Source organism: Drosophila miranda, chromosome 4 (genome assembly GCF_003369915.1).
Source record: "Drosophila miranda strain MSH22 chromosome 4, D.miranda_PacBio2.1, whole genome shotgun sequence".
NCBI classification, from domain to species: domain Eukaryota; kingdom Metazoa; phylum Arthropoda; class Insecta; order Diptera; family Drosophilidae; genus Drosophila; species Drosophila miranda.
Window position 1 is genome coordinate 14,179,272 of NC_046677.1, and position 27,731 is coordinate 14,207,002.

General features: G+C 47.7%; 7 protein-coding genes across 7 annotated transcripts; 3 read left to right on the forward strand and 4 right to left on the reverse strand.

The window, feature by feature from the left end:
* Positions 1-2,218: 2,218 nt before the first annotated feature.
* LOC108163055 (zinc finger protein swm) lies at positions 2,219-7,137 on the reverse strand. The gene is made up of 6 exons (XM_017298127.2): positions 7,016-7,137; positions 6,403-6,700; positions 5,830-6,328; positions 3,451-5,763; positions 3,247-3,375; positions 2,219-3,179 (listed from the first exon to the last, which is right to left on the reverse strand). Exons 2-6 carry the CDS (start codon positions 6,459-6,461, stop codon positions 2,952-2,954), a joined length of 3,228 nt encoding a protein of 1,075 aa, XP_017153616.1. The 5' UTR covers positions 6,462-6,700; positions 7,016-7,137; the 3' UTR covers positions 2,219-2,951.
* A 20-nt stretch (positions 7,138-7,157) lies between these two features.
* LOC108163056 (cytoplasmic tRNA 2-thiolation protein 2) lies at positions 7,158-8,511 on the forward strand. Its single transcript, XM_017298128.2, has one exon. The coding sequence runs from the start codon at positions 7,254-7,256 to the stop codon at positions 8,469-8,471; it is 1,218 nt and encodes a 405-aa protein (XP_017153617.1). The 5' UTR covers positions 7,158-7,253; the 3' UTR covers positions 8,472-8,511.
* On the reverse strand, positions 8,464-9,668 carry LOC108163057 (nucleoside diphosphate-linked moiety X motif 19). The gene is made up of 2 exons (XM_017298129.2): positions 9,563-9,668; positions 8,464-9,507 (listed from the first exon to the last, which is right to left on the reverse strand). The coding sequence occupies exons 1-2, from the start codon at positions 9,653-9,655 to the stop codon at positions 8,512-8,514; spliced, it is 1,089 nt and encodes a 362-aa protein (XP_017153618.1). The 5' UTR covers positions 9,656-9,668; the 3' UTR covers positions 8,464-8,511.
* An 87-nt stretch (positions 9,669-9,755) lies between these two features.
* On the forward strand, positions 9,756-11,120 carry LOC108163058 (nucleoside diphosphate-linked moiety X motif 19). The gene is made up of 4 exons (XM_017298130.2): positions 9,756-9,869; positions 9,928-10,142; positions 10,207-10,549; positions 10,616-11,120. The coding sequence occupies exons 1-4, from the start codon at positions 9,774-9,776 to the stop codon at positions 11,018-11,020; spliced, it is 1,059 nt and encodes a 352-aa protein (XP_017153619.2). The 5' UTR covers positions 9,756-9,773; the 3' UTR covers positions 11,021-11,120.
* Positions 11,117-12,200, reverse strand: LOC108163059. Its single transcript, XM_017298131.2, has 2 exons — positions 11,289-12,200; positions 11,117-11,232 (listed from the first exon to the last, which is right to left on the reverse strand). Exons 1-2 carry the CDS (start codon positions 12,143-12,145, stop codon positions 11,130-11,132), a joined length of 960 nt encoding a protein of 319 aa, XP_017153620.1. The 5' UTR covers positions 12,146-12,200; the 3' UTR covers positions 11,117-11,129.
* Positions 12,201-13,613: 1,413 nt separating this feature from the next.
* Positions 13,614-15,585, reverse strand: LOC108164236 (serine/arginine repetitive matrix protein 1). The gene is given in 3 exon segments (XM_017299869.2): positions 13,614-14,176; positions 14,247-15,212; positions 15,215-15,585. Coding segments are annotated over 3 exon segments (1,632 nt in total). The 5' UTR covers positions 15,441-15,585; the 3' UTR covers positions 13,614-13,736.
* Positions 15,586-15,699: 114 nt separating this feature from the next.
* LOC108163917 (nucleoside diphosphate-linked moiety X motif 19) lies at positions 15,700-17,348 on the forward strand. The gene is given in 8 exon segments (XM_017299444.2): positions 15,700-15,832; positions 15,886-15,907; positions 15,910-15,942; positions 15,945-16,128; positions 16,196-16,453; positions 16,510-16,591; positions 16,649-16,856; positions 16,912-17,348. Coding segments are annotated over 8 exon segments (1,074 nt in total). The 5' UTR covers positions 15,700-15,748; the 3' UTR covers positions 17,115-17,348.
* The last annotated feature ends 10,383 nt before the right edge of the window (positions 17,349-27,731 follow it).

Consider the following 27,731-nt stretch of genomic DNA (forward strand, 5'->3'; position numbering starts at 1 on the left):
CCATCTCAGGAGGTTGGGCGGAAACCATAAAAGGTCAAGTTTATGCGCTAAAAGGGAATGGTTTACAGAGTCGAATGCTTTACTAAAGTCGGTGTAAATAACATCCGTCTGTAAGTTACCTTGAAAGCCTTTAATAATGAAAGAGGTAAATTCTAACAAGTTCGTAGTGGTTGATCGCCGCCTTATGAATCCATGCTGAGTTGGAGATATAAGTGACTTGCAGAGATGTTGCAAGTGCGGAGTTAAAAACTTCTCAAACATTTTAGGAATAGCGGATAACTTTGCTATACCTATACAATTGTTTGCATCAGACTTGCTACCTTTTTTATGGAGAGGAATTATAAACGATTCCTTCCAGATGTGAGGGGGGGGGGGGGGGGGGGAAGCAAGAAGAATCGATGGACAGGGTGAATAATTTAGGCAAGGGTCCACACAGAGCCTCGGCGCAGTACTTGAGTACATAACCTGGAACCCCGTCTGGACCCGGTGAAAGCACCGGCTTAACTAGTCAAAGATCGTGAAGTAAAGAGCATTTATTTAACAAGGGACATGAACCTAGAACCTGACCGCCTAGTACCACAAACAAATTAATACATAGATGTGTCAGTTTCTACACCGAACATTTCGCAAAAAGCAAAACGAATTTTAAGGTATGGCTACACACGTAGTCTCACGTACTGTGCGTGTGTGTGTATGGTATTTCTCGCTGCTATGTGAAATTAGAGTTTCGTTTTTCATGCCACCAAACCTCGGAGTGGCGCATTTTACCTTTAAAAACTGTTAAAAATACAAAATTCTATTAATCTTTGTTAAAAAAGGTCGTATTTCGAGTAACGGGATCTAACGGCATACCTAAAACGTAATGAAAATATTTGAAAAGAAAAGGATTTGGTCAGAAATTTGACCAGTAAAAAAAATAACACTGGTTTACAAAAAACGAGGGGGATCGTTGTGAGCTGCTGCGGACACCGCAACTCTACATTTATACCCGATACTTAGTCAGTATGGCTCTCCTCCGGCAGACGCCGCTAATATTAAGCGACACGACAAAGAGTGCGTGCGAGAGAGACAGAAAATCAGTCTGACCGTGACGTCGGGCGCTGCGTAGCCACTGCAAATTGATTTGTTCCTTATGGCTATAAAAATGATCTGATCTGATCCAGATTCAGCAATCTGATAGACATCCTTAATATTGTGGATACAACAGTTTTTCGTCCTTTGTGGGGGCGGAAGGGGGTGGGGCGAAATTTTGAGATATACGTTTTATAGTGAGATCTAACAGGAGTGCGGATACCAAATTTGGTTACTCTAGCCTTAATAGTCTCTGAGATTTGTGAATATCCACAGATTTTCATCCTTTGCGGTGGCGGATGGGGGTGTGGCGAAATTTTGAAACAAACTCGTCTCGGTCCGATATATTAGGAGTGTGGATACCAAATTTGGTCTAGCATTTATAGTCTCTGAGATGTAGGCGCTAATGTTTTACTCTAAGCAAAGCCGGCTATGATACGTGTGTGTTAGAGAGAGACAGGGCGAGAAAAATTAAATTGTTTTCTTGATGCTGGATATAATAATAATACGATCCAATTCAGATTCTGCAGTCTAAAAGATATGGTCATTCTCTACGATTCTGCGTTTTTGGTTTTATCGTATCTTTAAAAATGTGGATGCCACAGATTTTCGTCCTTTGTGGGGTCGGAAGTGGGCGGGGCGAAGTTTTGAAATATTTTTTAGCAGTGACATATCACAGAAGTCTGGATCCAAAACATCGTTGCTCTAGCTTTTATAGTCTTTGAGCACTAGGCGCTGAAGGGGACGGACAGACAGAAAGGGCTCAATCGACTCGGCTATTGATGCTGATCAAGAATATATATATATTCCTTCTGGACGTTACACACATCCATTTTCACCACAAATCTAATATACCCCAATACTCATTTTGAGTATCGGGTATAAAAAGTGGAACGTATTCTCCCTCACATTTGGGAAAGAATACACCACTAAAGTGCTCGACTCCATTAAAAGCCTAAACATACAGGCATCTTCCACAAAAGATCAAAATACTTGATGCCTAGAATTACTAATAAAACTAAATATACTTGCTGCCGAAAAGACTTTTTAAAAAGATACATACATATATGCAGATTCAAGCGACAAACGAGTCGATTTTGTACCAATTATAATCCCATATTGTTGGGCTGAATTAAAATGAAGAGTCTTTACGATCCGGAAATACGAAACTATTTACTTTATTTATTATATCTCTCTATATAACTTGCCGGTTTTGTATTCACGTGGCTGCGTGTTTTTTTTTTGCTTTGTTTTGTTTTTGCCTTTGACTTTTCATTGCGCTTGTTTTTGAAGGGTTTTTGTTTTGCAATTTTTTTGTGTTGTTTTAGTATTTTATCTTTAGCTTTAACCCAACATAAAATCTTAACAATTAGGTGTGTACATATGTATATAGGCATACGTACATATATACGTGTATATAAGAAAAGGATAGAGTGAAAAATATGTAAATACAAAGTATTAGATGATCCGATGTGATCCGAGCCGAATTGCTCCACCATTCCATGATTTGTCATTCTATTTGCCTGCTGTTGCCTGTTGATGGAGTGGCTGGCGGCCAAACATTGACAATTTCTAGACTTGGGATTCGCAAAACTCATTCGGCATTTGTATGCGATTTATAACTTATATTCAGTAAAATATTAGTAAAATGTAGAGCGTTTAATTATATTCAAAGTTTGCTAGTGCAGGTGGAGTGGCCCATCCCCATCCTCATCCCTTCCATCTCTCTGGCTGCCGCCTGCACAGCTCTGCTTGCTTCTCCACACACTCAATCATTAGTTTTAGATATAGAATAACAACAAATACATGTTAAGGGTGCCTAACACTTATGAGCCACTTGGAGCTTGCCGCCAAAGCACTTAGCAGCGCAGGGCGGTGCATCAACGACGCCAGGAACGATCCTCGGACTCCTCGTCCTCCTCCTCGTCCTCGAGACGCAGCTCCGGCAACGTGTCGCTGCCCAGCAGACTCTCGCTCTCGCTGATGGACTGAATCAATTGCTTTGGGTTCTCCAGAGGTGCAACGGCCACTGGAGCTGGCACTGCAGACTTCTCGGCGGGTGCAGCCATCAGTGCAGGCGTGGGCGTCACCACGGGCGCCCAAGTAATCTACGATTTCAGATATTACTAGATAATATATATCTATATATAAATGCAATTTTAACATTTTACACACCTGGAGAAGCTTGTCTTGGTACATTTTTCCACGGTGCACGGCTTGTTCCGCATTGATGCGGGTCGCATAGGAGAGTATTAGCTGTGGAATCTCACGATCTACATCATGCTTGCAAATCTCACCAAAGTTCTGTATTATAAGAGATTGTAAGAGTAATTAAGACTCCTCTTAGACTCCACACTTGTCGCTCTCGAAAAGACCTACCTTGAAGTGCCCCAGGACAAAGTCTGCCTCCTCGGCCGCAAAGCCCGTGACAACAATAGCCTTTGTTCTTCTGTCAACACGCGTCGAGCCCTCCGGGAAGTTGGCCCGCTTGCGGCCACCACCGGCTGCCCCCGGTGTGGCTGCAAAGTGGGGGGCCTTCGTGTTGTTTGGGGCCTGGCTCCCTCCCAGTGTGCGCTGGAGCTCCTCGAGACGCTTCTGTATGGCCGTTGTATCGTTGCCCTCCTGCTGCTGTGCGAAGAGCTCCAGCTCCATGTCGAGCAGCTCCTTCTTCTGTTGCTCTTTGGTCTTCTTGACGGGCGGCTGTTGTTGCTGCTGGATCTGGGCCTGCAGCTGGTCCTGATCGGCATGGACATCCTTGCGCAGCTTGTCGATGGTCTCCTGCAGGACTTTAATTGTCTCCAGTGTGTTCGCCCGCTGGGGATCCTGGTTATCCAGCCGCTCGACCAGCTCCAGTGCGGTCTTCATTTGTTTCACGTAGCTCTGGAGCAGCTCCTGCTTGCGCTTGCGAAGCCCATTGGCCAGCTGGTGCACGGCCTTCTGCTGTTCCTCTTGCTTCTTTCGAATGCTGGCCGCATTGGCCGACGGATTTAGCGGACGAGCTGCTGCCGCCCCTCCTGCTGCTGCCCCAGCTCCGCCGACGCCGCCTGCTCCCGCGCTGGTGTTCAGCTTGAGTCGCATCGAGGCGGGCGCTGCAGTGCTGGCCTGCTCTGCCGTCGGCGTGGCATTGTTGCCCGCCCCCGCCTCAGCCAGAGGCGTGGCATTGCTGATCTTCGCACTGTCCGCATTGGGAGTGGGCACAGCGGGGACATTATGTAAGTGGTACTGACTGGCGTTCTTCCTCCCGCCGCCGCCGCCGGCACCCATGGCACCGCCGCCTATGGGATTCATCTGTCCGCCCTCCGCTCCCGTGCTCTCGTTGTGCCAGAAGACCTTGATGAACCGGTTGTTGAGCACAGCCTCCGTACTCCTGTAGGCCACATTCGCCTCGGCGTGCGTCGAGAAGGTCACGATGGCAGCCTCTGGGTCACCCTCGTACGACACCTGGATGTTGACGATCTTTCCGAACTTGGCAAAGTGATTGTTCAAATGCGCTATGGTGTTGAGTCCTCGCGGCACTTTCCGCAGCTCAAGCGAGCTGTTGTGCTGCTGCATGTTCGGATTGACCCGCGGACCCAGGCGACTGTTGATCGGGACCTTGCGCTTTGTGGGCACATCGGCTATGGCCACGGTGTCCTCCAGCTCGAAGCGCCGCTTGCCGATTTCGGCCACTCCACCAGAGGGGTCGCCATCCACCACAGGTATGGGAATCAGCTGCCGCTGTAGCGGTGTGGTCACGGCCGTGGGATTGAAGGAGAATGGCATCATGGCTGGCTGCGGGGGAGCGGCAGGGTTGCGCGCATAGTCCGCGGGATTGGGCACGCCCATTGGATTGGGTCCAGAGCCGCCCATCAGGGGGTTCGGACGCACATTTCCGGAGAAAGGATTGATGCTGGTCTGGCCGGGTTGGTTAGGTCCTCCCGGTCCCGCTGGGCCCTGGCCAGCAGTCGGAGGGGGCACTCCGCCATGTGCCCAGATTTCCGGCGCGTCTGGATTGTACTCCCGCATGGACATCATCAGGGCGGAGTTGTTGATACCCTCAAAGACAACCGGATTGATGCCGTGATCCCAGGGACAGGTCTCGCCGCGCACGCAGTATCCCTTCTCGTCAAAGTCCCGACACCGCTGGCGCGGGTGTGCCGCCGGATGCTCCACTGGCATGGGGACTGGAACCGCGACCGTCGGCTGGTTGGCTGGCAGGGCTTGTCCCCGCTCAGGGGAGCTCTGGTTGCGGCGCGCATTGCGCTCGGGCGACACGGAGCGACTGTGCGAGCGTCGGCTCTTGTTGTTGCCGAATCGCTGGCGCTCATCCGTGTTGCCGCCGATGCGGCGACGATCGAAATTGCGACGCCCATGGTGACGGTTGTCAGCCGCGCCCGGCGGGGATTTGTTGCGGAACTGGCGCTGGCCTTTCTCGCGCTCATTCACACGACGATCCCTAGATCTGGAGCGCCGGAGGGCACGCTCGTTGGAGCGTGAGCGGGACCGTGAGCGCGAACGAAGGGACGCTCGCCGCCGGCGACCTTCCCGTGGCTGGTTCTCCTTGTCGGCATATCCAGCGCTGCTTCCCGCCAATCCTCCCAGCCCCAAGGCACCGTTTCCCCCGCTGCTCCGCCCTGGAGGACTGGCACTGCGCACATGATGATAATGCGACGCAGACTGCTGTTGTGGGTTCTGCGAGTCTTTGGTTTTTTGCTGCAATTCGACAGGGATAACAATAAGAGCACTGACATGGTCTTGCGGGATGATCTTTCTACTCACATCGAAGGCTGGCTCGGGGTGTGTTGTCGAATTGGCATCTGTTGTGGGGATGGAGGCAATACTGGCTTCTTGACTGACGTAGGCGGCGGCGGTGGCCAGGGCTTCTGCTTCCTGGGTATCGGTGCTCGGCTGGGGCTGCTGCTGGTCGAGCTGCGGCTGATTGCTTTCGAGCTTTATCACAATGTCGTTTGACGGCGCCGGAGGCGGTGAGGGAGCGGCTAACATAGCCTCAATGTCGGTGGACCCATCCATGGCCAGCGCCAAGTCCAGATCGACGTCGAGCTCAACAGCTCCACTTGCCACAGGCAGGGGAGCGGGCAGCGTCAAGTATTCCTCGGTGGCAATGGCATCGAACAGACGCTCCACGAAGCGCGTCGTCTCCTCGGACAGAAAGACATCCAGCTGCTCTATCATGATGCGTTTGAGTTCCTTATCCGATTTGTCTTTTTTGAGCAGCGCGATGACATAGCGCGCCAAAGCAGACGAGTCCGCATCGCAGCTATTTTTTACAAAAGTAAATAGGAGTAAAATTGTGAAAATTCAACGCAGCAGTCAGAGTAAGGGTGTACTTACAGTGGCTCCAGCACTACGCTCAGCCAGTCCTTGAGCTTATCCGAATTTTCTAATATCATTTCGATGACGGGTCGTCGTTATGGCTGCGTTGGTCGGCCTTCTTCTGAAGCTGGGTGGGGGGTTGCTTGGTCGGTCGATCGGTTGGTTAATTGTGCTTGGGCACACACATGCACACGCGCCCAACTATATATTTTTAATATGACCTCTGACGCTGGGGTCCTGTCTACGTCACAGTGCCAGGGACCGCGATGGGTACGATGCTGTTTACGATTGTATTTGCTGATTGTGATTTTCTGCGCTGTAAATACACGAGATTCCTGGATTTTATATTTTACTCGAATATCTGACAGTTTTCCCTGATTTTCATTATCTGCTCTGCTTCTTCTGCTATCGTCAATAAGAAAGTTTCTCGATTATGCTACCCGATACTTTTTGCTGCCTACGAGTAGCAGACATACAACTACACGCACACTGACACTCTCACGCACACACACACGCACGCGAATTTACATATGCATGTATATATGTTCGTACGACAGCACCCAGTTTTTTGCGCCCAAATTTATTGCACTTTCTGCGGACATTTCTGCTCACAAACACAAACTGGACATACCTTGGGCCTTAAATTTAACTTATCAATAATTTTTCTACAACAAATTTCAGTTTTAATGGCTATATTTGTGTTTTTCACTGCACTTTTTCCTGCTGCCTTGTTGCAAGGTTGCTTGACGAGTGGGCTGCGTAGACGATATATCGATATATCTGTGTTGTCATCGATGACTATCGTCTAACTATCCAGAACTGGGAATTTCGTTTATCTGTGAAATATATTTTAATTGATTTGGATTGGCATGTGCAGCATTGGAGAGGATGATTTTGGCGACGAGGGCGCTACCCATGCCATGGTAGCGGAGTCCTTGCCCACTGGGATAGTGATAAGTCCAGGAGATTGCAACAAGTGCGGAGTGTTCTCCAGTGAGCTGTACAAACTGAACTTTCGCGTGGCCGAGTGCCGTGACTGCTTCTTGAACCACGCTCGACACAAGTTTCGAGCGTCATTGGGGGCTGCCAAGGTCCTGCCGCGCAACGCTGAAGTCCTTCTCGCGGTGGATGGCTCTGCCGAGTCTCTGGTGCTCCTGGACATGCTCCACTTCGCGCAGACACAAAACACATTCAGGCGACTGCATTGCAATGCTCGAGTGGTCTACATAGACGATCAGTCCGTGCATGGCGGTGAATCGATGAATCTGCAGGCTCTTCAAGCACTCGGAACTCGATACGAACCACTTGAATTCTATGTGGTTGAGCTTGGAGCATCGGCCTGCTCGCTGCAGCGTCTTGGGCAATACTTTACGTCTCCAAAGGAGCCCAACGGTCTTAACACGAAGCTTGAGAAACTCCGCAGCCTGACAGCTCGACAGGATTACCACCAGCAGCAACGCAAGAACCTGCTGGCCTCTGTGGCCCAGAAGCTAAGCTGCAGTCACGTCTTTGAGCCGAGCGTCAGTGGCGACCTGGCCACACAGCTGCTGACGTCCATTGCATTGGGGCGCGGAGGAAGCGCTGCTTTGGATGTGGCCCTCTTGGACGACAGGCTGGCAGCCGGGGTCAAGTTACTGCGTCCCCTAAGGGATCTCAACGAACAGGAAGTGCGATTCTATGTGCATGCCCGCCAACTGAAGCCGCTGCGGGAGAGCGGCAGCAGCTATGGACAGGAGCGTGGCCAGACTGCCAGTCTGCAGAACCTGACCGCCGTCTTTGTGGGAAACCTGCAACAGAACTACCCTGCCACAGTGTCCACGGTGTTTCGGACCGGCGATAAAATTGCTGTAAATGCCCACATGGAGCAGACTTCTTGTGCTCATTGCCAATCCCCGCTAGACGCGAAGCTCTCCGACACACTCTTGGCCATCGAGTACTCGAGAGCCGTTTCAGAGGCTGGAGTGGGCCTGTCCAAGGATGGCGACGCTTCAGAGAGTCTGGCCAAGCAGCGACTTGAGTTTAAGGATGGACTGTGTCACGCCTGCCGCTGCATACAGCTAGAGCTGGGATATGATACTCTGTCGTAGCAAAAAAATATATTTTCTCCCATAAATGGGGCCATTTCTATTACAATTTTGCTAGCTGGGTGTTGACGTTCGCCTGCAGCTGGAGATGTCCATCCAAGGGAGGAACGTTTGAGGCCAGCACAACCTTGTGAAAGTCGTAGATGATGTATCGATTGTACTGCCTGGCACGGCGGTTTAGTTCGGCAACAGAGCCGGACAGGATAATGGCTTGTGTGCAGTTCTCCGGCTGGTTTACGTAGAGTTCGTCGCCTGGAAGCACTCCAAACATGCATCCGTCGCAGCGGTAGTACACAGGCTGCACCAATGTGGTCCCCAAAGCACTGCGCTCCCGAGAGAACTTTAAGAGGTCCTCCAAACGATGCAGGTTCATCAGGCGCGCCGTATCGTAGAGCAGCATGAACGGCAGCCATATAGTGCCATCTTGGGAATGGGTCCAGGCGTCTTCCGGAGCCAGCCAGTGCGCCGAGGCCACCTCTTGCGGCTCTAGCAAAAGGCTCACCTGCTTCGACGGCGCTTGCAGAGCGGTAATGTAATAAACAGTGTCGTACTTGCGACTTGCAGTGGCTGGTGTCCTCCAAATGGACCATTCTTGGAGGGACCAGAGATTGGGAAGGACGCGGAGATGCCTACATAATGCCAGGAACTGAGTGGCATCGTTGTGCACTCGCTGTTGCCAATGGGAGCGATCTTCTGGCTGGAGGAGCAAAGTCCGCGGCTCGCCTGTCGTGCAATTCCAACTCCTGATGCCCTCTTCGTTGGAGCAAAGCAGGAGGCCGACTTCCTCGAAAGTCTCCCTTAGAGCGGTCAGCCGCAATGAGATATCTCTGGAAAAGTTCTGGCCGGAGGACAGGAACTTTGACCTGGCGGACACCTGGTCGCTGCTCAGTCGCTTAAAATCCTCGTCGGTCACGCCAAAAGAGTGAAAATATGTTATCCACTCTGGAGACTCGTCCGCCCCGGCATCGAACACGCCACCAGGAAAGACGCAGTGATTCAAAGCATAAGAAGTGCGCTCGCTGCGTTTTATTAAAAGTAACTATGGGCAAAAAAAATTAAATTTAAATACCATTCCCCTTTCGTTCCAGCCTTACGCTGTAGTCAAACTTTGCAGAGGAATCCTCCCTAGCAGCCAATATGAGGCTGGCCGAGGGTCTGTACGTTCCAGTGTCGTGGGCAGCAACCATTGTAAATCATATATCAGAAATCAGTTATTCCAGTCAAAAAAACCTTTGATCCAATTCGTGAGATTACCAATGGACCTATCGAGTACATGCAATCGATATCGGTTGTTACCTAAGCGATATGTCGAAGCAGGTGCTGGCCAAAATACGCCCGTCCTCTAGCTTGATACTGCTGGCCAGGGATAAAGGAGCCACAAGGCAATCCTTCGACTACAATGTAAGACAATCTAATTGGATTAGGTATAGTCTAATAAATATCGAACCTATTATTTAAGGCGCTGCTGCTCACGCGGACCTCAAAGTCCAGCTTCATGCCGAACTCGTCCGTCTTTCCAGGGGGAGTGTGCGAGGCCACGGACAGCTCCCCTACATGGCTATCGCACTTTCAGCGGCATAACATTAGTTCAGCCATGCTGCGCGACGTCTGCCACGTGAAGGCTCCGCGTCCCGAGATATTCAATTCGCAGGAAGATACCGATGCGATAGACACGTGAGATTGCTAGATTGTCGCAAGTGCGGAACTTCTTTGTCAAGGCCTCTGATCTTTTACGCAGCGGCTTGTCGCTGCGTCTGACTGCCTTACGGGAAACCTTTGAGGAATTGGGCATCTTATTGTGTCGGGATGCCAAGACCTTGACCTCGACCAGCGGCTATGGGCAGTTCTATGAGCAATTCGATCGCGCCCACTGGCAGCATTTGGTCCATAATGATGCCAGCCAGTTCCTGGAACTCTGCAAGCAGCTGGAAGTGGTGCCAGATATTTGGTCACTCCACGATTGGTCTGTCTGGCGCACGCCTTCGACGTTTAAGAAGCGTTTTGTGACGGCGTTCTTCCTGACCACTCTAGAACAGGCGCCCAGCCTGCACATTGAGCCCAATGAGGTCAAGGACTGTGCGGTAGGTCGATCAAATCCAATGAGTAGTCGCTGAACACCCACTAAACCCTTTTTTCGCTCTAAACAGTGGCGTTCTCCCTTGGATTATCTTCTGGCCTCTCTAAGAAAAGAGCTCTGGCTGCCGCCTCCTCAGTTCTACGAACTTTCTCGCTGCCTTAACTTTGGCTCCCTGGAGGAGCTGCGTCAATTTGCCATTAAACGTGCCCCCAAAGGCATCGTTCTCACCCATCCTGTCATGTACAAATGCAACGACGGCATTGTGCATCTGCTTCCCGGCGACGATGCCTATCCGGTCAATCCAGATGCCTGTAGCGATAAAATAGACACTGGCCTCTCTGTAGAGGACTTTCGTTCACAAGTCAGAACTAAGTTGCATCGTTCGGAGCACAGGGACCAGCACCAAGCGAAACTAATCATTAACTTTGCTCCGACTGATGGACAGATCAACCCTTTGGACCCAACTAAGATGTAGAACAGAACGAACAGGATCAAATGTGTATTTACTTAGGTTTAATTTGAGTGAGATGCTCGGATTGTCAGTTTAAGCAAGAGAGTTGACATAAGATTCTGCAGATGTTCGTTTATTCATTCTCCTTGCCGTACCAGAGCTTGTAGAGGTATTCGGCCTCTTCCTCTGTAGCATAGCTGGTCTCGTACTCCGTCGGCTTTTGTCCTGGCTGCGATCTGAAGAGAGAACAGCTTCATAAGTTTCAAAGAATCTTGCTGATCAAAGGACTTACTGGTGGGCGGAGGACCATCTGTCCTGGGGCTTCTTATTGCCTGGGTGTGCATAATGGCCTCGCTTGCAGACGTCGAGAGTGCTCTCAATGTTCTTCTGATTCCTGAGCAGGGCCCCCAGCTTGTGGTCAATCTGCGAGCTGCCTCCCTGCACCGCGAGTATCACCTTCTCAATGCCATCCAGGCTCTCCGCTTGCGTGTAGTTTAGAGAGCGCAGTCCCTGCTGCAGTTGATCCACTTTCCGGTTCGCCCGGCTGGTCAGAGCATTCAGCTCATCCAAGTAGACCACTTTGGCCTCGATGTTCCTCTGCTGCTGCTGCAGACCCTTGGCCTTCCTGTCCAGTGAGGCGATCTCTCTGATTACAGACTCCTTGAGGAGCTGCTCGATCTCCTCCAGATGTCTGTCGACGGACTTGGCCACCTTGTTGAGTTCTTGCTCGTGTTTGTTTTGAACAGCATCGACCTGGCCTAGGGCTCTTTTGATGTCGATCTCTACCTTGCCCAGATTCCGGATGGCCTTTTCGTTCTGGCTATGGGCAGAGTTAATGATGGCCGTCAGGTTCCTCACTGCTGTGGCCGTCAACTGGAAACTGTTGACCGTGTCCTGTTCCAGTTTGAGCAGCCCAGCCTCTAGTCTGACAATTCCCTCTATCTGATCGCGTTGATCCTTGAGTTTATGCTCGAATCCTTTCTGATGTTTGATTACGTCACTCGCCTTGATGTCCAGCGTCTCCAGCTGCGCGCTGATCTCCGTCAATATGCGTACGATCTTCCTGTCGCCCGACTTCTCCTCTTGCTCCACGGCAACGGTCCAAACACCACTGATGCAGATCAATAGCAATACCGATTGGGCCCTCATTGTGTGCGTCGAGTGTCTGTGATGGATCTCCACGGCTGACTGCCCTCACTCGGCGTAGGCTGCACCTTAAGTAGCCAGACTAACTGGGCAACAACGTCAATCCAATTTGAAACGTGTCTTAGCTTCGGTTTGCTTTTATCTCCCAAGACTCTCAAATTAAGCTAGTGGACACAGCTGCAAGCTCATAGCTGCTCATGGCTAATCTTCCTCCCAATGACAGGAACAAGTTATGTACGTACGTATAGTAGATCGCACTTGATTCCTATTTCGTCTGGATAGATAATAACCAGCTGGAATTTGGACCACAATCGGATACCAACATGTAACATCACTTGTTTACCCATGCTCTATCATCCATGTGTACTACACTGATTTGTTTGGTTCAACGACTTTTCGAGAGCTTAGAAAAGAGTGGTGATAGGCACGTTCGTCGTGCATTGGTCTTTTCTTATAAATAGGTATTTTAGGGAAGAGATTTTCTGGCTTTTTTGTGTGTCATGGGCGATACCAGAGTCTAAACGTGACTATTCCATCTTAGCTCAGCTGTTTGTGGCCTGAATTCCATTCAAAAATAGGCCTGCTCATTTCGAAAACCAAACCATATTTGAGATAATGGCGAGCAGAAAATACATGTATTAAATTTTACGAATTATGAGTTTATCGTAAGTTCACGTGAAAAGACATTTTCGAAATGTTCTTGAACAAATATGTCACCAGGGAGGAAGTTAGCGAAGACTTAGATATATGTTATGTATATCCTAGTAACTCGAGCATTTGCTATTTCAGCTATTTAATCATCAGATTTTGATTCTGCTTTTTAGTTGATCCGATAATTCCTGGGACCAATTAAACAGCTTTTACCAGATTTTGGTTGGTTTATATTCAGAAACAAACAAATTATGGTAAAGACCTGTTTTCGACTGATTGCTCCTATGGAATTTATATGATATCGGTTGATCTTTGGGTTTCCGACTTATACATACTTACTGCCTGGATTTAAAAGAAGGTTAGGTTAGGTTCATCGATCTCTTCCAGATGTCTGCCGACGGACTTGGCCACCTTGTTGAGCTCCTGATCGGTTAATCTTTGGGTTTCCGACTTATACATACTAACTGCCTGGATTTAAAAGAAGGGTCTGTACAAAGTTTCAGGCAGATGTTAGAGTCTGTTAGTAGACCAATTCTAATGGAAACCGTCAAACGTCAAAGGAACAATTTCCATTTAAATTCTCTTTAAGGCTATCCTTTGACCGCGGCTCCGCTGCTTACTCGGCTTCGTCTGTTCGTCAATGCCTTTAGGTAGCTGAGTCGTCGCAGACGAGCTGAACAGACGAAGCATAGATGAAAAAAGAATTGAATCCCCGTGCGCGCCCTCTGTCTACGGGGCGTAACGGAATACCCCGCCATAAAACAGCTCCCTCATGCAATATCTTGGTATTATATAGTCTTTAGTTTCACACTCTATCGGGTTGCATTATTGTTTTTTTATTTAAAGATGAATGGTATATTTCGAATGTGTACTAGTAATTAACCAGTATCCATTGTTCTAATTTCCTATTCGAAGAAATCCGTTTGTCAAGTTCCAATTTTCTTTAGTAAGCATCTTTTATGGAATCATCCCCATACCAGATCCTGATCGAGTCGTCCGGCTGGGCTATATGTTCATGGACAGAGCCAGAGCCAGATTTAGAGCCCTTCTGAGGCTTATAGGATTGTGGGGAAGCTGGTGACGATGCATATCCAGCCGAATGTCCCTTCTCGCATGGTTTCTGCTTGGGCTGGGGCCTGGGAAGAGGTTGGTGGGGAGACGCTGGTTTCCAGGGCTGACTAGGATTAGGAGCGGAATGGTAGGGAGAGACCTCCTCCCAGGGCAGAGGGTGTTGCCAGGACACCGAGTGGGAAGACGCGGCTCCAGTGTTCTGGTGAGACTCCGACTTCTCATTATGTCTTGGGTTTGACGACGAGGCATGCTCTGCCCTGGGCTCCGGCGACTCGGCATAGGCGCTCACGCGATGGTTCTCGGAATGTTCGCCTGGAAATCGATGTGATATTATGATCTCAGAAATCTCAGAAGGAGAGTTCGTGATGTATGCTCCACTTACCAGGGTTCTGTGGCTCCTTAATGCTCCACACCTGAACAAGATCCACGGGCTTGGACCTCGTCTGTTTGTACGACTGTTGGTTGGGGTGGTGCGGCTGTGGAGCTGCGATTCCATAGCTGTGGAGGTGGGATTCCTGCTGTGAGCCATGATGCGGGTGGTGTGGGGCTGGGGCTACATAGCTTTGGGAGTGGGATTCAGGCTGAGGAGCGTGATGCGAGTGCTGAAGGGGTGCGGGTGCATAGCTTTGGGAATGGGATTCAGGTGGAGGAGCGTGATGCGGGTGGTGTGGGACTGGGGCTCCATAGCTGTGAGAATGCGATTCACGCTGAGAACCGTGATGCGAGTGCTGAGGTGGTGTGGGTCCATAGCTTTGGGAGTGGGATTCAGGTCGAGGAATATGATGTGGGTTGTGGGAGTGCTTGCCGCATTCCTCCAAATCCAGCTCGATGCGTTTCTGGGAAATAATCAGCTCGCGAAGAGCACCTTCGATTTGCCTCGTGTTCAACGGCCTGAGATCTCTCACTGCACTCGAGAGACCCTCGAGACGAGTCTCCTGGGTGCGATTGAGATGCTTGAGTTGGTGATCCAGAATGCCCAATTTGTGGTTGGAGTCCTCGCTCAACTCCTTTACACCGGACAAGCTCTTCAGCTCCACTTCAATGTTAATTTGCGAAGTTTCTAGACTGTCGAATGAGCACTGCAGTCCATTGAGTTGGGGCAAGACAGTTCGCGTAACCAGCTTCGTGAGGCCGTCGATGCTGCGGTCGATCCCGCGGGCACTTTGGATTAAGTGCTTCTGATAGGCGTCAAGCTTGGCCTCCAGGTGGAGGATCAAGTGCTTGGTTCCCTCCTGGAGCAGAGCCAGATCGTGGAGCTCCTTTGCCGTTCTCTTGGCATAATCATGCCCCTGCCGGGAGTTATTGGCGAAGGTTTCCAATAATGCTTCGGCTTGGGCCTCAGGAAATTATTCTGCTTGGCTAGTAGCTGCTCGACCAGACCAATGACTTGGAGAGCTTCGCGCTGCTCTTTCAAATTCGCTTCGATTCTTTTACCGACTGTGTCGATGCTGGTCAACAGAGCATTGGTTTCGCTCAGCTCCTCGGTGTTCTTCGTCAGCAGCTCCGTGATGCGTTCATCATCCCCAAGGCAGCTGCAGATGCAGCCGACAAACAAGAGCGACAGCAGAATATTCATTGCCCAAGTTGCTTTCAAACTAGAATTCCAACTGGAAGTGTCTTCTTTGCTTCGCTTTCAGCGCTTAAATATGTTTCGCAACACGTGTGCACGCGGCTATCAATTTTGCTTTGTTCTGTTCTTGTTTCCTCCACTTTAAAAATATTTTTAGTGAACGGTTTTATCAGGCTGCAAAATTTTGAATTTTGCACGAATTCGAAACTCTCTAGTGCTGGTAAAGATAACGTGTTTTTTGTTGCTCAGACCAGGATATCGATATCGATAGGCAATCAGCTGATATTCAATATTCAATTTGTTAATGTTTTGAAATGTCTACTGCAACTAGCAAGTGGCGAGCCTCGGCCAGTCTCATCCTAGTCTCTAAAGAGGCCAACAGGCACCAAGATTACAATGTAAGTATAAGGCACAAGTGTATAATGGGAATTAAACCCTTCTGATCTTTCAGCTATTGATGCTCAAGCGCAGCGATCCACAGCAATCGTAACGAACCAAACTGTCTTCCCTGGGGCCTGCTGGACAGCGAGGCGGATGAAGACGTTTCCTGGCTGCAGTATTTCGAGGAGTTCGGTGTGCCACAGGAGGCCCTGAGGCGCCTGGTGCTGATCCGGGATGACAGGCCAGCTATACTGGCGCCCCAGGGCACGGGCTGCTATGACCGGTTCTTCAAGCGCTCGAACATTTGGTCGCGGTGGGTCCAAAGGTGGCACATGTATCACAAAGATTATTGAACTGATCTTTGTACTCTTTTCGTCTAGTGAGATTACACTGCGCCTGACCGCTTTGAGGGAGTGCTTTGAAGAGGTTGGAATTCTCCTGGGTCGCAGTAAAAATGAATTGAACTTCGGTAATATTGCCTTGCCAAAGGAGCTCACAGATCGGAAGGCTTGGCAGCGACGAGTGCACAACAAACCCAGCGAATTTCTTAACCTGTGTCGGCATCTACAGGTGGTTCCGGATTTGTGGGCCCTACACGAATGGTCGGCCTGGGCCAGTCCTTCCATCGTCCGCAAAGGGTTGGTAATAGAATGCTTGCAGTTTTTATACTGAAACTAAAAAACTAACTTCACAGCTATGAGACTGTCTTCTTCGCAGCTTTTGTGGACACACAGCCCAGCCTGCTTGAGGAGCCTTCTGAGGTCAAGGAGACTCTGGTGAGCTTTGGCTTTAATATTACCCGTTTTACCAATTTTGTTCACCTTTTCACTTAGTGGCTAACTCCGTTGGAGTTTCTGCGACTGAACAAAGGGGGGAATCTCTGGTTTATGCCCCCTCAATTCTACGAGCTGTCGCGACTTGCTGGAGTCGGGACCTACAAATCTCTTCTGGGCTTTGCCACAAATCGCAGCAGGATGGGTACCACCGTGTTCATGCCTTTGCTCTATGCTTGCGAGGGCTCTATGGTGTATGTCTTGCCTGGTTGGTTTAATGAATATTATACCTTGATAAGACCTAACCAGATTCTCTGCTTCAGGCGATGACTACTACTTGCCAGAGCCGCAACATGTCGATGAGATCATCAGTTTTGCCGGCACCGTTGATGAGTTTAGGGCGCGCTCAAAGCACTTGCACCGGTACACTTTTGGGGCCTTGGTTCAGAACCTGGAAATTAACATTCCCCCACCAAATGGGCACTTGAGACCGCAGAGTGTCTCTAACGAGCGTCAAAAGCTTTAGCCACATTCCACAGATAGATCCTGCTGGGCTGCCCGTCGAGGTGACCTCCAGTGACCTCCCACCCCAGTAACCTCACCCCATCTGCTTAGCTCTGATAAGATACTTAATGTGACCTTTTAAACGGCGGGGCCTCAAATCGTTATGAAATTATTCTAAGCGGATTTGGCTGGGCAACAAAATATCCAGTCCCTGCTCTGGACGGCATTAATTATAATTTTATAGGCGACACTTTAATTAAAAAACTCTAGTTTAGGTTCAACTCTGCCATAAGTTAGCGTAAGATTTAAGCCGTGTTGTCTCAGAGGGGGATGGATGCGCACATCAAAAGCGCAACTCTATGCATATTCATGTCCCCCTGGCAACCGCAAATCGAAGTGGGACTGGAAGGGCAAGTGGATGGCCAGACAGAGGACATGATTTCATCCCATTAGGAATGCATTTAAATCACTTTGTGTTTGCCTCCCCCAATCTGTGTCGTTCCGCCACCTGCCGTGTGACTTTGTGCGCTTTACAGCCTTGTTCTGAGCCCCAGGCTCTCAGGCATGCCGTTTAAAAATCAAAAACTGAGCGCACTGCTCCCCACTTCTGTTTGCTTCGTGCCTGCTCGACTGTTTATTATGCATTGTAAAGGACCAGGCCAACCCTCGACGGGGGGACTGAATGACTGGCACACAGGGGGTGGGTAAGAGTGGGACAGGGGAAGCTTGCCTCTGTAACAATTACTTCGTTTAATTTAACCTTTTGTGGGTTTCTTCCGGCGTTTATTGTTCTGATGTTCATTTAATATCGATTAATTATGCTATTAAGTGGCGGGGAACTGGGAGGGAGGCTGTTCAGCTATGCTGGGAGATGCTGGGAGGGTACCTGAAGCACTGAAATCCTAATTAGTTGGCAACGCAGGCCGAGAGGTCTGCAAAGCTTCTCATAAATTACAAATTAAATTTAAATGCATAATGTGACAAAATGCCTGTGTGAGTTATGAGCGGCGGCAGGCAAAGCGGCTTAGAAGCTGCTAAGATGTTGGGTGCTTGGGCAAATGAGAATCCCAGGCCGACAGGTTGAAAAACTTCTTGATTTATGCACGAGTAGGCGGTACTCGGTGGTATATGGTAGATGGTATACCGAGAGAGAAGACAAGACACCATGTAATTGAATTTTGAGCTCATTTTCATGATATAAAGCTGATTTACGTGGTCGCCGATAAGGTGTGGGTACGTACTGTTGGAATTGGCTTATTAATTGGCCAAAAGCGTACAAATGCATATCACGTACTTTTTTCTCAGTCTTTGTCAAGCCCAGTGCCCAATTATAGTGATTACTCCTCTAGACAGACCCGGACAAGGTCCGAGATGTCCTGCACCTGCAAGTGACATGAATACCAAAACCCATCCAGATCGATTCGCAAGTAATTGACAACTTCTCGCCGGGACTTCCCACGGGTATAACCAAACACTCCACACTCCACACACTACCACAGCGAGAGATTTATTTTTATGGCGTGCATTGTTTGCACTCAACTCGACTTCGTTCGGTTCGCCCGCTCGAGGCAAGGACAGAACCGGGGGGCGAAAGCGTTTGGCGGGCAACTAAATGAGTATTACCGCAATAAATCGCCGCAATTCATTTAAGGGTCGGGCACCGGGCTGGCAACCCTTAAATCAGCCAGCAGCAGCAGGAGAAGCTGCTAACTGTTGATGAGAGAAAGCCATCTCCATCTACACCCCCGAACCAGAGCCCGAGCCCGAACCCACAGGGAGATGGGGAACCACCCACTACTCGTCAGACCGTGAACCTGTTACGGGATGTCAGATTGTCACTGGGGAAATTGCCGTCCAGGGCAGAAACTTGGGCTGGGGGAGCCTTGTACTCCAACTGGTCGGACAAATTGCATCAATTGACTTGCGTGTTCAACATAATGGCAATTTTGCCTGCCTCTGCCCCCTGTGGGTGTGGTGACGACAGTTGGACTAATGTGTTACATGATTTTCTAATGATGTCTTTATTTCGTAGCTGAGAAACAGGTATGGAGCACCAAAGGATCTTTGAATTGCGGTTGATTACACCAGTTCCGTTCCGTTTGAGGACTTTTAAAAAGAACTGAAAACCAAGCCAGCTCTTACCTGGTGGGTAGTAGGGCCGATCTACATATCTTCAAGGGTAACTAGCTTTTGTATCTTTCTTATTTTTGTTCCGTTTCTCCCCGACCATCTATCTCTATGTGAGGTAAGGAGGGAAGCTGTGGATTATACTCTTAAAATAATTTGATTTTTATACAAATACTAAAGAAACGCAATCGAACTTATTGTTTCTATTTGAAATACAATGAAAATCGCTCTTTCACGTTGAACGAAAGCACTATGCAAATGCACATTTGATTGGACGTGAAACAACATCAAATAATGCTTCTCAATTTGAATTTTCCTTCTTATATTAAATGCACATCGAATATGAGCATATGTACATATTTGGTGAACATTTTATTTGTTGTAGTCTGAATAGTTGTAGGTCTTGTATCTGTCAATTCTGATGATCCTTCGCTCGTCGATCAGTCGAAAGCCTTCTCTGTTGTACGGACATCAAACTTGGATGGAGCTTTCACTAAATGTACGTGGTACGTGTTCGTATACATAAATATGTACTCGTATATATGCCTGCAGGTGGTATGGTTCAAACAAGAAACAGTTGAGTACATAATAATGAGTATGTATGTATGTACACACATATGCATATTTAACATTCCACAAAACATAATTGAAAGCTACCTGAACACACACGCACACGCACACGCACTTGTTCAGATATGGCTGAAGCTTTTCACACTCAAACGCACACGAACACGCACACAAACGCACTGGGGGCGTAACGGTTCTGGCAAAATATGAAATATGCGCTTGCTCCAACAAGTTTGTTCCTGTTGTTGGTGCTGCGGCTCCACTCCTCTGCTTAATTTCTATGTAATTTCGCTCTCTCTTTCTCTCAACAGAATTCACACCTAAGCAGAAGTAACAGCAGCAGCAGCAGCAGCCCCCATTACAGATGCTGAGTGGTGTCGGTGTCCCTCCCTACCCCGCCCTACCGGGTCGCTTCGTAATTCATTTTCCAGTCTCGGGCCTGCGCATAAGCCCGGCTGGCTACGTTGGGGTAGGTGTCTCTCTGTCTGCTGGGGCGGAGGGGCATTATGTTGTCACGGATCTCCATTGCATTCCATTGAAAAGTGCAGACACACACGCACACACACAAGCGGCGGTGCATGTCTGGGCCTGATTGTACATGTATGTACATGTGTTTCCCATGTGCAGCATTTGCAATTTCGTTAGCGGCGCCGCCATCGTCGTCGTCACTTTTAGCATTTTTCTGTTATCTTTGCAAAAAGTGTGACCTTGTCACTAGTTTTAATTGCGATTGAGAATATGCATTGGGATTATCGTGGATGCGCTGGCGAATGTGCTGCCATTCGAAGGGGTGGACCGTGCTTTATTCTGGAAAAGATTTAGCAAAGATTCGCCTCCTCGACGCTCCCCACCCAAACATTTTCGGCCAGCTGTCAAACGGTCCACCAATAGACTCAACACAACCCAACCCGTCTGAGCTGACTCTCTCAAAGAAAACCAGATACCCTTATCAAAGCCCTCGCATTTCATATTTCCATTCGGGGAGTTCTCCGAGGAGGTGGGCCGTCATTTAAAAAACCATAAATTCGACGGCAATAACGGATAAAGTATGTTTATTTGGATATTAGGCTAAGCAGCGGCAGAACGGAACGGAACTGAACTGAACCGAAAAGGCCCATAAAAGGGGTAGAAAGTCGAAAAAGAACTTGCGACACGAGACGGTCTAGAAGAAGACGTTTCTTAAAAAACTCTTTAACACTTGATTTAACTTCTGCGAGTACAGTCCGTGCCAGAGCAATACGGCAGTTGTAGCCGTATCCATATGAAAATAACCATTTTATTCTATATATCGTATATAGTAGGATCGTATGTAGGAGTAATACGATATCGAATAAGTTCAGCTGTGGGATTTATTTGCTTAAGGATTAATACAATTACAAAATTAATGTTTATTAATCAGGCAGGAAGGAATGAATAAAGAAATGTATCAAGTATGATTTATTAAACCATTTAAATTTGTGTAAAAATCTTAAACGCTAAAAGTTTTTCCTTGGGTAATAATTTCCTTGGGTCATTTATTTAATAATTCTTTAATTTATTAAAATTTATTGATGATCAAAAGAGAGGGTACATATGTCGAATCCCAAGAGATTTGCGTATCAAACATTAGTTGTGTATTGAGGAGTAAATAAGTAAAGTTAGTCCTCAAATTCAACATAAATTGTCATCATGCCATGACGTATCGGAGCGAGACGCACTGTATCCGATACCCTCACGCGTCAGGGAAGGTCGGACGAAGGAGGGTGGATATCTGTGTGCTCGGCATATGAATATGAATTGTAATAGATTTAGATATGAATCGGAAATACATATGTCTGTATGGATATGGAGGGGTTCCCAACAAAAGTCTGGCTCTGGGCCACTGAAAGGAGCAGCTACAGCGTATAATCCAAGCAAATTGATTGAAGATAACTTTTTTCTTGTGATACATGAAAGAAAAACGCTCAAAAATAAGTTGCAAAACGCCACAAAAGAGAAAAATTAATTTACTCTCTTTGAGAGTGGGGAAAATGGGAAATGGAATTTTAAGCCAAATGAGTTGGGTCATTCAATGGAAAAGTTCCGCAAACTAAGACCCGCAAAAGTTTAAAGTTTCCGGCGACGAAAAATGCTGAAAAATTCTTGGCCAGATTGAGCGTATCAAATTTGACACTCGGCAAAGTCTCGCCACAGCTCTTCTTCGTCCGTGCTTTATTCTTTCTGGTATAAATTATATGGCACTTGCCACGTGTCACCGATTTGTACGGGGGCAAAGTGTGAAATATTCCGGAAAGAACTCTATAAAACGGCCTTCGTCTCTTCACCCATGCCCAAATCGTCAGTTCCATGAAGCGTGAAATATTTTTACTTCTTTCAGTTTGCAAGGAGAATTTAGTCCGTGCGGAAATTTAACCAATTTAAAAGGAGAGCACACACGACTGGAGACGGCACGCCCCCTTTTCTCGGGTCTGCCCTTATTGTATCCCTTTCTCGGGCAAAGACGGAGCTGCTTTATCCGTTTTATTGTGGTAATAAAACTACAATACAAATTGTTTGAATGAGATTGAACAACATTTGAATGGAGCATGAAATGATGCCGGTTGGTCCTTCTGCTGCTCTCCCCCATCCCCATCCCATCGTACTCGTTTTCGTATTCGTATGTGCCCTAACGAGTCGATATTTATGGATTGTTTTGGTTAATTTTTTGCGGGAAATAGCCACAAGAATGTTAAAGCTCTGGTGTGTCCATTTATTTAGACTGAAGAGTAGTTTTAATGAATATTGATTGCATAGGTTTGCGGGTATTTACATAAGAGTGGTCAAAGAGCATATTACATTATTGATAGGATCGATCGAAAGAAAAGTTTCATATATGTACGACTATGTCGTATTTGACAGCTTACTAAGATATTTCAACCAAACCAAACCTTCCTTAACCAGCATTGAACAGAAGCGATCGACCTATTGGCCCCGTATATGTACACATTTTTAAAATCTTTGGGCTTGCACCCTCTGGTATGTTCTACAACAAACTGGGCCAGCACACCCGATGGTTATTTCGGTCAGATAGTTACGAGTACTGTCCCCGATCAATCCTTAGATCTCTGCTGTGCACACACAATCTATAACACTGGACTTTTAATTACCAGAGTCAGTGCTGAAATTTATGCGCTGCACTGTGGAGACCATTAAAGGGTTTATTCTCTCACATAATAAAATCGCCGGAGGAAACAAGGTCACACGGAACCCTCGGCCAAGGCGTGGCAATGTGGGTGACCGCTCGACTCCTGGACGTGGTCAATGGGGATATAATCTACATGTTTATGGCTATTTGCGTTTCGACCTCCGCCAAGATAAGCCATAATTTGATTAAGCTAACCCCGTTGTCCGGGGGAATGTGGTAAGTGAATAAAAATATGTAAAAGCATAATTCAAACAGGGTCCAAAATGGATCCGTGGACTTAGAGCATAAGCAGAAAGGCTTATGGACATAAAACCAAGAGCATAAACCGTCGGGCGACGAATCCTGCGGTCAGCTTGGCCGAGCATGTGTCCGTGTCAGTGTCCGGGTGTGTGTCCGGGTGTGTGTCCGCATGGGTGTCCGTGCGGGTGTGCGGTCTTGTTTAACCAACGATTATGGAAATCGTCTGAGGCGGAAGGAGAATCAGCGATGTAGAGGCCAAGGGAGAGGAAAGATTTGCACAGCCAGATAGGACAAATGACACGTAGCTGACCCCGGACCCAGAACGGACCCGCATCCAAGGCGGGCAGGACACCCTCTAAAAAATATTTGTTCACACATGTGCGGGGGAGTGGGGGGGTCAGGACTTGACCAGCAACGGCCACTGCAGTCACGTGTGACTCGCCTCCCTCTTTTTTCATGTGTGTCGTGCTGCCCTTTCCCCAACACATAAATTGCATTTTCCGGGAGATTCCAACAGTCCTCTACCTCTACCTCCACCCCTACCCCTGCTATCCCCAACGTTATTTAAACTAAATCAAGTCCCGGATATATCAGCGCCAAATTGGCAAGCCAGGAGTCGAGACTCAAACGGATGAGCATAAAAATAATCATAAACGTTTATCACATGACCAGCGGACAGGACAGAAGCGACAGGAGAAAATAGGAATATAGGATGGGGATGGGGATGGGGATGGCTATGTAAGAGATTTGATGAAAAGGATAGCGCAAATTCGAACAAGAAAGGAACGTGATGGAACGCGATATTTGCTCCAATGGAGCGAAGGAATCAATGTGGGTCACTCCAAGTGGGGTTGGACGAAACACCGATTGGGCAGGAAGCGGGAACGAGAGTATTCCATTGAGCAGGCAACATTGAGAAGTAAGTATAAAGGAGATACACGATTATCTAGACCGTAAGAAATCCCTTTGTTACTGGATTTTTGCTAATTGACACACACATTTTAAGACATCAGCTCTACTCCCAGAAGAGTTTTCTGCTGCCTACTAATACTAATATTATTTATTATTTATTCAAATTGCACGGTAACAAATGATTGATCCTCCATCTAGACTCTAGATTCCAGGGGTAGAGGAGACAGGTAGAACACTCAGATACATTCAATTATTTCCTTCACCTCGAGTTTTGTGTTCATTTTGTTTTCAAGACGAGTATGTATAAAAATCAAGGTCCAATTCCGAGCCGATAACATTTACTGCTGTTGAAAGTCCCCTCCTTGAGGAGCTTCCGATTCGAAATGCACCAACGGAAAGTCGAGACTATAGTCCATATACTTGTACATATATTGTGTTTTTGATAAACCCATAAAATAAAGGGGAAATGGTCGTTAGATGAAAAGCATGAATTTACTTTCCACTACTTTCAAATGGTTTCCTATGTATAAGATACATAATAATAATAATAAATGCCATGTTATGTTGGCTTGTAAGTGTCCTTTTCACATATGAGACTACGAGTGCTTTCCATCATCTCCCATCATCCATCTCCATTCTGCCACCAACCATCAACCCAGCCACCTCCAATCAAAAACAGGAAACCCTAAAATTGCTCTTAAGTGATTTTAAACTGGCAACTTCCGCTCTGCACTGTGCTCGGAGCCTGTCGGCACATGTGAGTGGGCGTGGCAGCATTGTTGGCGAAACAATGAGCACTTAGCAAGCCGAGCAGCAGCACAGATTTCACCTTTCCACCCATGGAGACCAATCCGAACACCGAATACCGAATACCGATTCCAGAGCTAACCACACATGAAGAGTCTCCTTTGGGCCGCAATTAAATTTGGACTTTCCCCCAAACCGCGTCCCTCTCCTTGGGATCGAGTGGTGGAGTACAGGCCGCTTGTATTTACATCAAATGAGGGTCATTAAGCTGCCCAGTCCCCAGTTCCCAGTGCCAGAGCACATTTATCGATGGGTAGGGTATTGTGTTCCCCCGGTATCGCTGGATGTACTCGTATGTGTGCTAATCTCTTAATGCGTTTAGCGCACATTTCTATTTGCTTAATGAATTGTTACCGAATACATTCGCACCGAGTTCTCGCTCTCGTTCTCGTTCTCGTTCAGCTTTTCTGGTATTCATTTATTCACTGCGCCGGGTCATTTGTCGACGTTTGTCTTTTGATTTGGAACAGTTTGGGGCTGGCTGCGGCGGAATGGATGAGGAGGAGGCTGAGTGGTGGCGGTGTTGGTGGCAGAAGTTGGCCATTGGGGCAGCTCAATTAGGTTGATTAGTGCATCATGGTCAGGGTCGGGTTCGGTTCAGTCGACACAAGGTTCGGTATAAGGATACTGTATTTAATACTTTATTTCCCGATATTTTTCTTTGATAAAGATGTAAGATGTAAGCCATACCAGTTTCTATATACAATCGTGTTAGATTCGTCAAACAGTCTGGAAGAAGTCATATAAAAGTTGCGATACCATCATACATATAACCGTTTTTAAAAGAATCCTATTGCACACCAACATAACCCCATAAATCTTCCCCGCCTGCCATCAAACGGTTTCCATTTCAAGATCACGCTCCACTAAACAGGAAACAAAAGGAAAAGTAGCCAAATCCGAGCCCGAGCCCGTATCCGCATATGAGTTGATCCTTCGAATAAATGAGAAATATGGGAGTACATCCGATTGGGGGGGGTGGGGAGAGATTTGAGTTGCTTTTAACTGCAGCCGCAACATCTATCTATAAGCAATAATTTTATAACCCCGCGACAAGGACATGCCAGGGAGGCATGGTGGGCAGGCGGGCAGGCAGGCTGGCGGGGTGGGGTATGGGGCATGATGTGAGCGATATGCAGCGATTGGCTACGGCATAAATTACAATCAAAATGAATTGATATGCGTGTTAATAAACAGGGAGCAGGATGGCACGCAGAGACAGAGGAGGTCGAGACAGGAAGTAACCAGTTTGGCAGCCACCACGGAATGGCGGCATTTCGATTTTACGCTTTTATGATTTCTCGATTTTGGTCGGAAAGAACACCAGGGGACGTACGGGCATACGGAGAGTACACGGACAGGAGAGGACGGTGGAAGAGTGGAAACTGTGTGTCTGAGACTCGCTCTTAATTAATAAGCCCGGCCAAAAGTTGTGTGTTTGCTTGCTAAATATTTGCCATGGCATAAGTTAAGGCCGCCCTCGCACTCGCACTCGCACTCCAGCCAGGTACAGTCCCACCGCCAGCAGACAAGCGTCGATAATAAGAGACAGAGACGTGTCGGAGTCGGAGTCGGAATCGGAGTCGGTGTTGGAGAGGGTCACGGAGTGTGGAAAGTCCTGAAATTGAAATGTTCTGGCCATGGCAGAGATTGTATAATTATCGAGCCGGCTCTGTTGGCAGTGTAATTCAATATTAATTAAATCATCCAATTGTCGACAACAATAAATAAATTAAGCGGCGGCCTGACGGAATGCTGATCCCTGCAATCGATTCGGTGCCTCGTTCTTTTTCATATTTTTTGCTCCAATTTATTGCAAATTCAGCAGAAACCATTTGCGAAAAATGTATTTAATTTCATTCGTTTTTTGTGTAATTTTGGCGGCTAGTTGCTCTGGTAACAATATGTTGGCGAAATATTTAAATTGATTTATTAAAAATTGTGAATTTTTTTATTTTATAACCTCATTATGCGCTCAAGTCGCGCGTGCACTGGTTGTTGTAGTCGTTGTGTCGTCGAGAAGGAGGTGCGGGGCGGGGCCGAGCCCGACTTGAATGCGCGATTCTGCCGCGCCAATCACTTTTTCACTGTTGTTACTTTTTGTTGGCTTTTGTACGTATATTTTATTTTAGTTTTCCGCCGGGGTTCGTTGACCGACAGTGTCGACCCCAGAGTGCTGACACGAGCTTCGATGTCGCCCCTTTGCCCAGCCTCGTGTTGCAATCGCTTCGCTTCGCTTCGCGTCTCCGGTCTCCGGTCTTTTTGCTTTTGCGTTTCTTCCTAATCAGCGAAAATCGTTGCGAGACTGAGGTGATCATTTCCCCGGGAAGAGCTGTGCGAGAGAGCGCGCTCGAGAGCAGAATCCACAGATAGATCATCTTCCCTTGTTGTATTTGTGGAATGATGCATTGGTTCTCCACCAGCAAAGCCGGGCGCCTGTGCAAGGTGGAAATAGTATAAGTCTAATTGAAAGATCATTAACTTATTGGGAAACCGCATGGTTGGTGAGGGGCAGGAACGTACTCTGAAAGAGTACTCCTTCATTAAATACCTGATATTTATACCATCTTAATGATCTAAGATGATATATGTATATACATACATATGTATAGTTTTTGGATGACCTTTTGGCTCTTGTAGAACTATTGCCGTAGGGTTAGTGAGTATCCCTCAAATCTTTGATCAGCTTTAAGTTTTCAATGATAGGGACAGGATACAGACAGTCCCTGGAAAACCAGGACTATCCTTTACAATCCTACTCAATCGCATATCAATCTGTTTAGCGTTTTAAGTGTTTTACAAATGATTGATGACTTCAAAGCT

Bases quoted from the DNA above. Each gene is read 5' to 3' on its own strand.
- LOC108163055 (XM_017298127.2), bottom strand. From the start codon at position 6,461: ATGATATTAGAAAATTCGGATAAGCTCAAGGACTGGCTGAGCGTAGTG. The intron at 5,764-5,829 runs GTGAGTAGAAAG...GTCGAATTGCAG, and splicing joins ACCCCGAGCCAGCCTTCGAT to CAAAAAACCAAAGACTCGCA. The intron at 3,180-3,246 runs GTGTGTAAAATG...CTGAAATCGTAG, and splicing joins ACCAAGACAAGCTTCTCCAG to ATTACTTGGGCGCCCGTGGT.
- LOC108163059 (XM_017298131.2), bottom strand. From the start codon at position 12,145: ATGAGGGCCCAATCGGTATTGCTATTGATCTGCATCAGTGGTGTTTGG. The intron at 11,233-11,288 runs GTAAGTCCTTTG...TTCTCTCTTCAG, and splicing joins AGATGGTCCTCCGCCCACCA to ATCGCAGCCAGGACAAAAGC.
- LOC108163056 (XM_017298128.2), top strand. From the start codon at position 7,254: ATGTGCAGCATTGGAGAGGATGATTTTGGCGACGAGGGCGCTACCCAT.
- LOC108163057 (XM_017298129.2), bottom strand. From the start codon at position 9,655: ATGGTTGCTGCCCACGACACTGGAACGTACAGACCCTCGGCCAGCCTC. The intron at 9,508-9,562 runs GTAAGGCTGGAA...TTTTGCCCATAG, and splicing joins CTGCAAAGTTTGACTACAGC to TTACTTTTAATAAAACGCAG.
- LOC108163058 (XM_017298130.2), top strand. From the start codon at position 9,774: ATGTCGAAGCAGGTGCTGGCCAAAATACGCCCGTCCTCTAGCTTGATA. The intron at 9,870-9,927 runs GTAAGACAATCT...CTATTATTTAAG, and splicing joins GGCAATCCTTCGACTACAAT to GCGCTGCTGCTCACGCGGAC. The intron at 10,550-10,615 runs GTAGGTCGATCA...CGCTCTAAACAG, and splicing joins ATGAGGTCAAGGACTGTGCG to TGGCGTTCTCCCTTGGATTA.